Raw genomic sequence first — 13,946 nt, forward strand, 5'->3', positions numbered from 1 at the left:
TCATTACCCATGGTGCTTTGCTTTATTCTTAGTGATATGGTTGAATTCCATCTTATGCCAGTCAGTCACCTTTTGGGTCCCTGCTTGTGATGGGTTGAATATGCTTGGCCTATGGGAAGTGACACTATTGGGAGATGTGGCCTTGGAGGAAGTGTGTCACTGTGGGGGTGGGCTCTGAGGTTCTAGGCTCAAGCTCCACCCATTGCAAAATAAACCATTCTCCTGGTTGCCTGAAGAAGACAGTCTCCTCCTGGCTGCCTTTGCATCAAGATGCAAAACACTCTTGGCTCCTCCAGCACCATGTCTGCTGCACACTGATGATAATGGACTGAACCTCTGAGACTCTAAGCCAGTGCCGATTAAATGTTTACCTTGGCCATGGTGTCTCTTCACAGCAATTGAATCCAAACTAAGACAGTGCTTCAGGATGTGGGGAAGGAAGAAAGGTTCCTTGGGACTCACAGTTTCAGACATTTCAGCCCATGGTTAGCTGGATGCATCACCACAGGTCTGTCCTAGTCACCTTCTCTTGCTGTGATAACTACCTCGAGGAACAGCGACTTGAGGAAGAAAGTTGTGTTTTGGCTTACATGTCTCGGTCACAGTCCATCACTGAGAAAAGTCAGGGAAGGAGGTGTGCAGAAGGAGAGGCAGGAACCACGAAGCAAAGGTGCTTGCTAGCTTAGTCTCTGTGGCTTGTTCAGCTTGCTTTGTTATACAACCTGGAACTAACCTGTCCAGGGGTGTCACTGCCCCAGTTGGCTGGGTCCTCCCGCATGTATCATTAATCAAGAAAATGCCCCCCCCCACGGACTTGCCTACAGGCTAAGCTGATAAGAGGCATGTTTTCCATAGAGGTTCCCTCTCCCCAGATGACCCCAGCTTGTGTCAAGTCGACAAAATGTAACTAGAGCAAGACCTGCAGCGAGGTGGAACATCTTGGTGACAAGGAGGTACAGCAAAACAAAGCTGTTCCCTGCCTAGCAGCCAGGAAGCAGAGGTGGGGGAGGGGAGGAAGGAACAGGAGAGATGTACTCTTCCAGAGAGTGTCCAAAGTGGCCACCAACCCGACTCCACCTTTTAATAGCACATTGATTTCAACCTTCATGCTTGTATCTTCTACCTCTTCTCTTCTTCCAAATCCAGGTGTTCTGGAATGCCCCACTGTTTTTATTATTTTTTCTCTCTTTCTCTTCCTGGTGTATTCATTTGGCATTATAGGTTGAGTCCTCCATAGGACCTTGCCCCAAATGTACCCAGTCTCTACCTTCAACACTAAGTCAAATGCTCCTTCCATGGTAATCTCTCCTAGACTCGGCTCTGAGAATCCCATCAGAAGCCCAACCCACATGACTTTGAGAGGTCATCTCTTTTGGAGTTCACCTCACCAAGTGTTCCTCAGACACTGGCTGCCTTCTGATCCTATCCTTTCTCTCTCTACCTGAGTGCTTGAGGCAGAGGTTGGAAACTGCTTCAGCAGAACTCTTGAGGTTCCATCCATTCCCAGTAAGAGTTCATGAATTAGTTCTAGACACTTTGGCCACTGTGTTCCTTATGATGTATAAACAAAGCAGGGGATGAGTTGAGCACAGAGAATATGTCAGAGAGGGGAAAGATCCATGGAGAGCTATAGGAACTTCTGACTGTAGTTAGAACACTTTTTTAAAAACTTTTTAAATTCACCCTTTGACACAGTATACGCGTTGTATTTATGCATTACCCTCTTGTATCTCCCTCCACTTCCTCTGAACATTTTATTCTTCCCAACAAATCCCCTCTGATTCTTACATCTTTTATTTTATGACCCATTGAGTTTACTCAATGTGCTGCTGTTTATTGGAGCGTGGGCAACTTACCGCTGGCTATACCACTGAAGAAAAATATCTCAGATATAACAGGTTGTGAAGGAAAACTAAGAAGACCACTTAGGACTTACTGAGCTCTGGTTAGAATTCAAGCAGTGAGGCCAATTGGTTATCCGGGATAACGGGAAAGTCTAAGATGGAGTGAAAAAAAATCTATATTTAATAGAATATCCATAGAATTGAAGGCACAGAATAGAAAAGATTATAAAGGAAAAGATTGGGCTCAGACAGCAGAATGGGCCCTGAGAACGTCCAGGTTTCAGAGACTTGGAACAGAGGAACTCAGCAAAAGATGCCAAGCAAGGGTAATGGCAACATCCTTATAAACCCAAGAAGACAGTGCTCTTTGGAGCAGAGAGCGATCAGCCGTGGTGTGTGCTGGCGAGTCAGATAAGAGAAGGCCAAGAAGCAACTACTGAACCAACACCCAGGGAGTCTCTCCGGTGGCCTTCATGGTGATTTATAGAAAAGCCAGCTTCTTTGTCAAGCAAACTTCCTTGTTTGCCTGCCATGCCACCCCAGGTTGTACCATTCCAGGACGCTGATAAATAATTACTAAGTGGATTCGGTAGACTGAGAGAAGGGTGAATAAGTAGTAGAATCTGTTGACCAACCTCTTGGCCAGCCCCACCCTCTCCAGCCTTCTAGAGCCTGGCAACCAGACTCCCTTATTTATTCCTGCCTCTCATCCCACATACTCAAGACCTCCAGGCCTTGACCTTTGACCTTTGTACTATTCAGTCCTGGCTATGGTTCCACCCTTAGCCCAGAAATACTGTACCCACTGAGCTATTCCCTGGGACAGTTGAGGGAAACTGAGTTTCAGTGGTCAGAGCTAAGAATCCACCCATCTGGGTTTGAGCCCAAGGACTCAGATTCTAAACTCCAAGTACAGCCACCATGGTTATTATCTGATGGGCCTTATTAGAACTCTTAGCATGTTTCACACTACAGTTTTTCCAAAGAAATGTGTATCAAGTTCTACCATCCAGCTGGGCGTGGCCTGGTCTACAAAGTGAGTTCCAGAACAGCCAGGGCTATATAGAGAAACCCTGTCTCGAAAAACCAAAAAAAAAAAAAAAAAGTTCTACCATCCTTGTCAGTTGGAATGCAGTGGACCTTCCTTCAGATGTCTGCTTTAAATTCAGCTTGAATCTTCCAAAGAAGCGATCTCCTCTCTCTGTGCTGCCCGAGTAGACAGAAAAGCTTGAGTGACTCAGAAAGCCAAGGACAAGAATAATTACATAATTCGAGCTTGATTCCCCCCCCCCCCGAGGATAATTCTTGTCAAGTAACAGTGCATTGTCTGAGAGCAAAGGCTTAAAGTCGTGATTCTTGGAGTCTCTTTTTCCCAGTGAAAATATTTAATTATTTTATTTCTAATCCCACACAAATAAGTTTCTGTGCTGAAGGCATGCCACGCTTGCGATTTTCTCAGAAGCTGGGGTTTATGGAGTCTCTTAGGTTTAGGAGTAGGAGTATGGGGAAAATTCTCAAAAGCATAAAAATTATTTTTGTGGGGGGAGGGGTAATTAGGGAAATTTACGTTCCCATCACTGATGAGTATATTTAATTAATTCTCCACTATGGGCCACAGATATCATTATTAAACTTCTGTGCTTAACACAATTGTTAGGTGAGATAAAATTTGGAAATAAGAGCTGGAATTCTATGTATCTTTAAAAATAACTATAATCTCTGACCTCCACATATATATGCACACACACACAAACACACACTATAAAAGCACGGAAAACATGAAGGTTGACAGAGTACCTATAGAGATCCCATGGCTCAGTCGTCCTGGGTTTCCAATCTACATAAAATTCCCATTCTGTCCCAGTTATAACCTTATAAACTAGTAGGTAAAAATAGCAAGTGTGTAATAGATAAAATTAAAATAGATACCAATTTGTATGCTGCTCAGAATGTTCAAAAATGAAATATTTGACAAGGTTTTAGAGATAGAGAACCCAAACAAATAACATTAGTGAAGAACAGGGAGGGGGAGTTGTGGGGGGGATATCACAACAGACTCTTGGGGAATTCTAAAAATCGTAAGGACACAGTTTCAAAATATGTATCATACCAAGCTGGAAACTATAAAGGAAATGGATAAATTTTGAGACATGTATGATCTACCAAAGCTAAATTAAGATAAAGTAAATAATTTAAATGGACTCATAATGTCCAATGAGATAGAAATGATATCTAAAAATAGCCCAACTGAAACAAATCAGATATATTCAGTGAAGAATTCTACCAAACCATCTAAGAATTAATGCCAATATTTCTCCTCAAAGCACTCCATAAAATAGAAATTGAAGGAATATTTTAAATTCTATTTATAAAGCCAGTACTAACTTAATACTAAAACCAGACAGAAAACCAACACAAAAAGATAATTATAAGGCAATAGCTCTGATGAACATAGACAAAACAAACAAACAAACAAACAAACACCTCTCAGTAAAATACTCGCAAACAGAATCTAAGAACACATGTCAAGATGATCCACCATAATCAACTTGGGTCCATCTCAGAGATGCAGAGATGGTTCAACATAAATAAAAAATAGACTCTAGGACCACACAACCATCTCATTGAATGCAGAAAAGCCTCTTGACGAGAATCCAACATCCCTTCTTAATAAAAGATCTAAAGACTCCAGGAATACAGCGGACATATCTCAGCATAATAAAGGCAATATACAGCAATCCCATAGCCAATACCTTGCTAAATGCAAGGGGGAAATGCAGACCATTTCCATTGAAATCTACAAGATGAGGACACCCAACTCTCCTCACTCCTATTCAATATAACACTTGAAATCATAGGCCAGCTACACAGAAGCACATGCTTTTAATCCCAGCATTTGGGGGGACAGAGGCAGAGGCAGGCAGTTCTCTGTGAGTTCAAGGCTACTAGAAATCCACAATGATCAAGACAGTCTGGTGTGGACATAAAGATGACAGAACTACATAGTGGCTGAGCTACATAGTGGTTGCCAGGGCTATGTAGTGAAACCAAGAAAAAAACAAAAACAAAACTTGAAATATTAGCTACAAAAATAAGACAAATGAAGGAGATAGAGAAGTTATAAATAGAAGAGGAAGAAGTCCAAGTGTCCTTATTTGCAGATAAAATGATTCTATAAATCCTAAGGACTCTGCCCAAAACTTCATATAGCTGATAAATATATTCAGCATAACAATAACAATAAGATACAAAAATTAGCAGACTTCCTATATGCAAATAGTAAGCACACTAAGGAAGAAATTGGGGAATCTCATTTACAATAGCATATATATATGTGTGTGTGTGTGTGTGTGTGTGTGTGTGTGTGTGTGTGTGAGAGAGAGAGAGAGAGAGAGAGAGAGAGAGAGAGAGAGAGAGAGAGATCCTGAGCCGAGCAGGGAAGGGGTGTTTAACCAAGAAAGTGAAAGATACACTATATATATATATATATATATATATATATATAAATTCAAAATAAGCAACAAAGTTTACATGGGAAGACATTTAACAAAGGATGCAAAATATGTGAATACTGGAAACTATAAAACCCTATGAAACAATTCATAGTTGGCATATGATGTTCATAGAAGACCCGTGATTAAGTTGCCATTCTTCCACTAGTGACCTAAAGACTCTATGTAACATCAATAAAAACACTAGCAAGACAATCCTGAAGTGTTATGTGAAACTTAAGAGACCTTAGAATAACCCTAATAATGTTCTAAAAATGTTGTAGCATGAAAAAAAATAGAGAACTTAAGCTTCATAATTTGGAAACTGGAAATGAAGCTACTGTTAGACTTCGCATGACAGAAACTATGGATTCAACTTCAGAACCAAAAAGGAAAGAAAGAAGGAAACTCATCTTAAGGCTACTAGAAATCCACAATGATCAAGACAGTCTGGTGTGGACATAAAGATGACAGAAGTGCCAGGTCATGGTTGGAACCAAAGCTCCCTGCCCTTGCCCCTGCCCCTAGAAGGTAGAACCATGGTATATAACCACAATGCAAAGGAAACTGGCAGTTTTTAACAGCTATACACCCATTCACTATGTAATCCAGCAAAACCAAAGGCCATATAAAAAACAATACAGCACTCATTTTATTTGTTCAAAGCTGGAAACATGGCCCAGACAATGGTCAATGGGTAAAAGCACTTGCCACGCAAGCCCAATAATGAGTTTGACTCCCCAAAATTGACAGTGAAGGAAGAGATCTAGTCCCTAGAAGTTGTCCTCTGACTTCTGCATAGACCACCACAGTATGCTCATGCCTATCCCCCCCCTCTCTCTCTCTCTCACACACACACACACATACACATACACAGACATTAATAATAATGATCGTCATCGTCATCATCATCATCATTTAGAAACAACCAAACATGTAGCAATTGGTAAGTGAATGAACAAAATTTAGTGCATTTACCATGCAATCGGCTAGAACTCAGCAATTTAAAAGAACAAAGATGAAGGATATAGCTCTGTAGTAGACCAATTGCTTAGCATATGGAAGGCCTGGATTCAGTCAGTCACAAGCAAAAAATAAAACAAAAATAAAGCCACTGAAACACATTGGTAATATGCATTAGAAAGTGAAATAATCTAAAATGCATTGTGCTAAGTGAGAAAGAAGCTGAAAGAGTATATGATTTCATGTGTATAATTTTTTTCTAGAAAAGGCAATAGCACAGTGACAGAGTAAGCAGTCATTTGTCCCTGGGGTAATGGTAGGTATTGGACCCATAAGAAGGGTGAATATCATATCTTCTTATATGGTAGTGTGTTCCTACCTGTTGTTGGTGGCATGGTGGTATAGGAAGGTAAAGTTTATGGCATGTAAAACATGCCTCAAAAATTGTTTTTAAATTATATTGAGAATAATAGTAGGACTTAGTAGGCTAAGTCCTACAGGCAAAATCAGGTGTGTACATGCTCTCTCCCATGACCTCACTGCTTTCCTGGATCCAAGAGCTGCTGTGGGTCAGAGAGAGAGAAGCTAGGTGGACTCAGAGCATGCTCTGAGTGCAGGCTTGGCCCTTTTCCAGTCAGGTTGATGTGAAGATAATGAAGTATTCTCAGTGGTTCTCACTCTACATCAGAAATCCAGAATCACCCATTCCATGGATTATTTGAGACACAGAAAAGACCTAGTATCCAAGCCCCCACCCCACCCCCAGAATGTTGTGTGGAGCACAGAGGCATCCACTGAGTGTGGGGTGTGACCTCCTCTTACTGTGCAATTTTTGATGCTGTCTTTGGTATTCATACTCATGCTAGTGAAGGTAAGAGTTTGAGACAGGAGCCGGGCAATGGTGGCACATGCCTTTAATCCCAGCACTTGGGAGGCAGAGGCAGGCAGATTTCTGAGTTCGAGGCCAGCCTGGTCTACAAAGTGAGTTCCAGGACAGCCAGGGCTATACAGAGAAACCCAGTCTTGAAAAAAAACAAGGGGAAAAAAAAAGAGTTTGAGACAGCCCAGTGGTTCAAATGGTTGGTTTAGTGGGGTTTTCCTCGCATAGTGTCTGGAAGCTGATCCTATGTAGAATTTTAGACTTACAGTTGACTCTCTATATTGGTAGAGCCTTTACCTAAGATGCCAACCAATCAAGAATCATAAATATTTGGGGGGGCATCTGCAATGGTTCTAAACATGGGCAAACCTTCTTCCTGTCTTTATTCCCTAAGGATGCAATGTCACAACTATTTGCACAGTTCTTACATGTTATTAATATTATACAACCCCCTAGAAAGGGGTTGGAGGATGCAGCTCAGTTGATAGAGTGCTTTCCCAGCCTGCATGAAGCCTGGCACTCAGTCTTCAGCACTGCATAAACTAGGCATGGTGTGCCCTCTTGTATTCCCAGCAAGAGGACTGAGAAGCACAAGTTCAAAATCAACCCCCTGCTACATAGCAAAGTTAAGGCTACCCTGGGCTACATGAGATCTTGTCTCAAAAAGAGGAGGGAGTGTCATCATTGTCTTCAAGTCAGGGTCTGTAAGATTAAAAATATATAACAGACATAAATAACCTGGTTTTTCAGGGGGGGCTCCTGATGCTAACATTAGAGGTATTTTCTCCATGTCATCTTTGAAAAAATATCATGCCCTAAGCATAAGGAGCAATATTTTTCTCACTACCCAGTGACAAGTTCAACAAGCCCCCAGGATCAGGGCTGGCTGGGGACTGCTGCCACCAGTAAGAGCTGAGCAGCCATGCCCTACAGAGTGCAAGGGCTGGTTGATAATCCCACATCTCAAGAAATTAGAGAGATGCTTCCAATTTGCATTTCGAAATGAAAAATATGTCCCAAGTGCATATAACCCAAAAGTGATTTGAGTACATTAGCATAGAAATTATATTTTTATGATCCTCATCATCTGTTTGTTTTCCTTTTTTAAAAGACTTACAAAGAATCCAATAGCAGGAACAAAATCTGGTTATTGTCTGAGAATTTCAAGCTATTTTCTAATATACTATGGAAGAATATGGCTGTGAAAACAACGGAAAGTGGTTAGGTACTTAACCCCCCCCCTTTTTTTAACTTTAAAGTTTACTTAAAATTCAAGTTTCTAGGGAGATGGCTCGCCATACAAAGTGCTTGCTGGGCAAGGGTGAGGATCTGATTTTCCATGCCCAGCACCTACAGAAATGCCAGCAGGGTACGGCAGCTCTGCTGTCACAGCGACAATCAGAAGGTAGAGGACAGGGTTCCAGGGTGGAGAAAGCTAGTCACATAGAGTATCCTTTTCAGTGAGCTCTAGATTCCTTTGAAAAGCCCTGCCTCAATAAATAAGCTTGAGATAAATCAAGGAAGACCCCCAATGTCAGCCTCAGATGTCTGCACACGGGTGCAGCTCAGCCCCTTGAAAAGAGTCAGAGTATCCATGCATTTCCAGTTGCTTAAGCATACAAAGGTCTCAAGATGCTTCTCATTCAATAATACAAAAATAAATAAGAAATGTCACCCAGTCACATTTCTTCTCAGCCTTCCACTTCTGAATGGAATCCTTAATGGAGCTGGAAAAGCTGGGACGTAGACATTGATGCAGGGAGGAACCCAGTAGATCCCACAGGGATCTTCAGAGTGATACAAGCACCCCATGATCCTGTCTTTCTCCTGCCCCATCCAGCAAGCACCCCTCTTGCTGTCAGTGACTAAATAGCAATGTGTTCCAATCTGGACATGTACTCCTCCCCTGCCACCTGCCAGAGGGTTCTGCAGAGCACCACAGTGCCTCCGCACTTGCCCTAGACCCAGTCCCTGTGACAAGCTTTCCAGGGCCTGGTCTCCTGAGAGTCTAATCTCTTCCTGTCTCTGGTCTCTAGCCTTCTCCCAAGTTAGTTCAGGGTCCAACCTGTGTGGGGTCACACAGGTGACCAATTGCTGTGAACACCACATCACTCTGCTACATGGGATATGGGGCAAGTTGTTCTCCTGGCTCTGACATGAGCCAGAAAGGCTTGAGAGAGCTTCCCCATAGATAGAAGTCTGAAGCTATTACTGTTTTTCTCCTTAGTTTGTGTTGACCTTTCCTAACCCAAGAAACCAGATAGAGTCCACTGCTCTTTGTGCTTATTAACCAGATTTAGACCCATCCTAGGCACCGTTTAAGCCACCAGTGGAAACTATGTTGACTTTTATAAAACATGGTATAGCATCAATGGTTCCTATACTCAACTCTGTTTTACATTAAGTCTGTTACCTGGGGAGGAATCAAGTACCTCGGAGCTAGTGACATGACTTAGTATAAGGAAAGTTCTTTCAGAGGGCCCTACTGCTATAATGGGTGAGCATGGTGACCTTACAGCTCTTGGGTGAACCAAAACTCACAGTTCATATTGAACTTATGGTTTGATGGTTTGCTTTAAACACACACACACACACACACACACACACACACTAAAACCCTCATAGTAAACTGTCCATCACTGAGCGAGCATAGAAGTGAAGAGTGAAGCAGGAGAATCAGAGATTTGAGGCCAGCCTGGACTACCTGAGACTCTATAACAGATTTCCTTTTTATGTTAATGAGCCAATTTAACCCATCTTCTTGGTATGTTCCATTTTATTTTTATTACATTTATATTTTATGTGTCTGAGCATTTTGCCTCATGTGAACCATATGTGTTTCTGGTGCCCAAGGAGGCCACAAGAGGGCATTGGATCCCCTTGGGCTAGACCTACAGATGGTTGTGAACCACCATTTGAATGCTGAGAATCAAACCTGGAGGCCTCATCAAGAACAGAAAGTGCTCTTAACCCCTGAGCCATCTCTCCAGCCCTCCATTCTAATCTCTCCTCACCTCAAAAGCCAAAAGACATCTGTTAAGATGGACCTGAGACTATCCATATCCTCCATTGCTGGGGTGATTGCTTAGCTCTCAAAAGTACTGAATGCCAAGAACCTCACAATTGGGTTGTTGTTTTGTGATTGATGACTGTCATTGATTTTTGACTCCTAGTTTTCATTCTGGTGAGCTTTGTGAAGAGTAAGGAGGTTCTGTAGATTGCATGAATGGTGAGAGCCAAGGCATCATGTTGAATCATGGATACACATGACAGCATAGAGCTTGGGCTTCCACACCAAAAGAATTCCTACCTTCCTCACAACTTCTGACTTACCATTTCTTTGTAAAATGTCCTGACCTGTGTTTTCTTCTCACTCTTTCCAACCTTAGGAGTTCTTTGACCATGTGAAGAAGCTGTGGGACGATGAGGGAGTGAAGGCCTGCTTTGAGAGATCCAACGAGTACCAGCTGATCGACTGTGCACAATAGTAAGTTGCTTCCCAGGCCAGGTCTCTCTGAAGCCTGATTGCATTCTTGGCTGTGCCCGCCCTATAGCTCAGTGGTTTCCTAAAAGCAGGAATCAAGAGTAACTTTGATTTCAGAAGTTAACTTTCTAAAGAGGTGGTTTTGACAACATTGTTTCCCTGAAGGTGTATTCAGTAATGTTGTTTCACTGAAGGAGCTGGTTTTGATAACATTGTTTCGCTGAAGGAGATGTGTTTGGTAACATTGGTAACATTGTTTCACTGATGGAGATGTGTTCAGTAACATTGTTTCATGAGCGAAGCAGAGTAGGTTTCACTTTGTCCCCTTAAGTTCTTTTCTTTTTTTTTTCCCCCTTTCTGCAGGGTTAAAGACATATTTACTAATTATAATGTACCCAAATATTCACTATTGTATTTTAATTTTGAAGCAAGCCTCTCCAAATCAATTTTTTTAATATCAACATGTGTAGGACTGGAGAGACGGCTTGCTACCTAAAAAGCACTGGATGGTTTTCCAGAGGACCTGAGTTCAGTTCCCAGCACTCAGCTCACAACCACCCATAACTCCAGCTCCAGGGGATCTGGTGCCCTCTGCTGGCCTCCTTGGGCACCTTCACTGGCGTGCACAGAGATATGCATACACACATCTAATTAAAAATTTAAAAAGTTTGTTTCCTATTGTTTCCCTGCTGCATTTTGGAGTTCAGCAGAATGAAGCTTACATTGGTCTCGGGCAGTTTCTTACTCCTTTTTCTGCTGTTTTGGAATGGTTCCAGATTTGAACCAGCAGTGACTTTAGTGTGTTCTGATTGGCTGATAGTGAAAAAGAAAGCAGAATGATTATAACCCAGAAGTGAGAGTTGACCACATACTGGTTGGTCATATAACTGCACTGTAGCTACAGAGCTTCAACAATGACTTTTGTTATCTTGCTGTTTCCTGTGGGATGAATTTGTGTTCCAGGGAAATGATGTTTTTTTATTGTCTGAGATCAAATACACACCAGTGTTGGCTCTCACCCATAGATTCCTGGTAGTTTGCTTTGTGTCGAGGCTTAAACTGTCTTCTCTGGAGCTTTGGGGGATAAATGAGTGTGGTGTGAGTTCCTTCAGTGATGGTTCTCAAGTAATAGGACAACATTGGTTGATTCCCTTGCAAAGTAAAAACTGCAAATTAACAATCCCTGTGTTAAGACCCCCTTTGTCCCCTGAGATACAGGAGCAATAGATACATGCTAGCCTGTGGCCCAGTTTCAACTATACTGCTATTCATACCGCGACCAATGATGACATCAGTTACCTGTTTAAATGCCTTCTGGGGTTTGGAATAACATAGCTCTATAGTGTCATCGTTTAAAGAGTTAATTCTAAGTGCACTGAAACTTTCTCTGTGAAGGTCAAACTCACAATAAAGCTGTTGTTGTATGAAGAAAAATAAAATAATTATTTTCAGAATCATGATCAAGGCCTGACTCTTAAAGTATGTGGTAATCTTTATGCTTATTGCATAGTTGAGGCAGGAAGCTCGTGAGTCTGAGGTCTGCCTGTGTTATATAACTTTTATTAACCTACATAATAAAGCAGAAATTGCCAGCAGCTGGGATCTCTAGTGTAGCTCTTGATCACAATGAAATTCACATATGTTTGCACGGGAAGTTGGAGTGTAGTGTATGCTTTGTCAACCTGTGTCAGTGTCCTAGTAGACACAGTGTTGACACTCGCTGTCAGTTGAAGAATTTAATTTCTTAAACAACAAAAATGGAAACCCTTACCCTTGAGTCAGTGAAATGGGGAGCTAATGATTTAACTTCACGCACACTGTGTAAAAATAAATTGTTTTGGGTTTGTTTGGTTTTTTTTAAAGTGACACAGTTTGGCTGTGGGCAGACCAAGAATCAGAATATGTAATATCTCTGCCACCACCTGCTGCATGAGACTTGAGACAAAGTATTTCAGTGGGGGAAAAAAAAGCAGTGGCATCTAAGTCCTATGGAGCTGTGATAGGACAAATAAGTTAGACACCCAAAGCCCGCAGAATAGTGTCTCCCGTATGAACTCTTGGTAAGTGTCATTCTTGCTAGCATGTGACTGATACCCTAAGGCCCAAAGAGGTAGACTGGGGCATCCGGAATCATGGTTTCCCAGTAACAAGTAACCATAAGGAGAGATTTCTGGTTTTCTTCCCTTCTGTCCTCGAATACCTCAGAGAGCCCTGAATAGAACATCCCTCATGAACAAGGCTCCTTGGCCTCAGACAGAAGACTCCCTTTCAGGCTAGTTAGAAATAAAGCCCAACTTTCTTATCCTCAAACCTGGCCAAGTCACGGGAAGCCGCTACCTTGGAGACTTGTGAACCTGACTCCTCATAACTCCCCCTGTACCATGTTATTTATCTTAACATGTGAGGATCGTGTTGGCTCAATACCTTTGTCAGGTTCTGGCACTGAGAGAATAGAGAATCTAGAGTGTTTTAAGTTGCTAAGAAAAATCCTAGAAAAAGTTAAGCTCTGACCATCTCCCATTACTGTTGCTTCATAAAAGAAAGCACATAGATGCATCACATGGGCAGTGGAATGTGACAGTGGTGTTGTGCAGTTTGTCCACTCATGAGGCTTTGACCTTCTCCAGGGAATGAGTCCTGTTCCTATTCATGTGCCCACGTCTCAGTTGGGCATCACTGTGGGAAAGTAGTCTTCATCAATCTTGTATGTAACAGAGTCAAGTATTGCTGATGACACGGACATGCTCTGAAACATGTGTCATTAGACAGTTCCATTACTACACAAGCATCATAGAGCATACATGCTTATGCCGACCTGGATTGCACCCAGGTCAGCAGGGAGATAGATAGAGACATGTAAATATTCACCAGCCTACTGTTCCTAGGACTTTGGTGAATAAAACAACTCAAGATTAAGTCACGTGCAAAAAGAGATGTGATGCAATGAAGAGAAAAAGTAAGGACTGGAGGATTGCTCAGAGGTTAGGAAAACCTCCTGCTCTTCCGGAACACAGGAGTACAGTTCCTCACAGCCACCTGTAACTACAGAACCAGGGGATCCAACGCCCTCTGTTGGCCTCAGCAGACACCCACACATACACATACAAAGAGATTCATATACATACACACAAAAAAAATATTTTATTTTTAAAAAGAGACAAGGTAAACACTGAACCTGTGAGGCAGCTGCTGTCAAACACAGCACACTTGTTTATAATCTGCTCTTTTTTTTTTTTTTTTTTTTAGTATAGGAGGAGCCTACTCTGAACTCACAGTAGAAAGTC

General features: G+C 42.0%; 1 protein-coding gene across 2 annotated transcripts in view; it reads left to right on the plus strand.

The window, feature by feature from the left end:
• The window catches only part of Gnal (G protein subunit alpha L), a 139,043-nt gene that overhangs the window by 90,928 nt on the left and 34,169 nt on the right, over positions 1–13,946 (plus strand). For both annotated transcript variants that reach the window (XM_021214247.1, XM_029546903.1), the window contains exon 5: positions 10,568–10,665. In XM_021214247.1, the coding sequence (XP_021069906.1) occupies positions 10,568–10,665 (98 nt within the window). The remainder of the gene's footprint in view (positions 1–10,567; positions 10,666–13,946) is intronic.

The sequence above is a fragment of the Mus pahari genome, chromosome 15, assembly GCF_900095145.1.
Source record: "Mus pahari chromosome 15, PAHARI_EIJ_v1.1, whole genome shotgun sequence".
In the NCBI taxonomy this organism is placed as follows: Eukaryota; Metazoa; Chordata; class Mammalia; order Rodentia; family Muridae; genus Mus; species Mus pahari.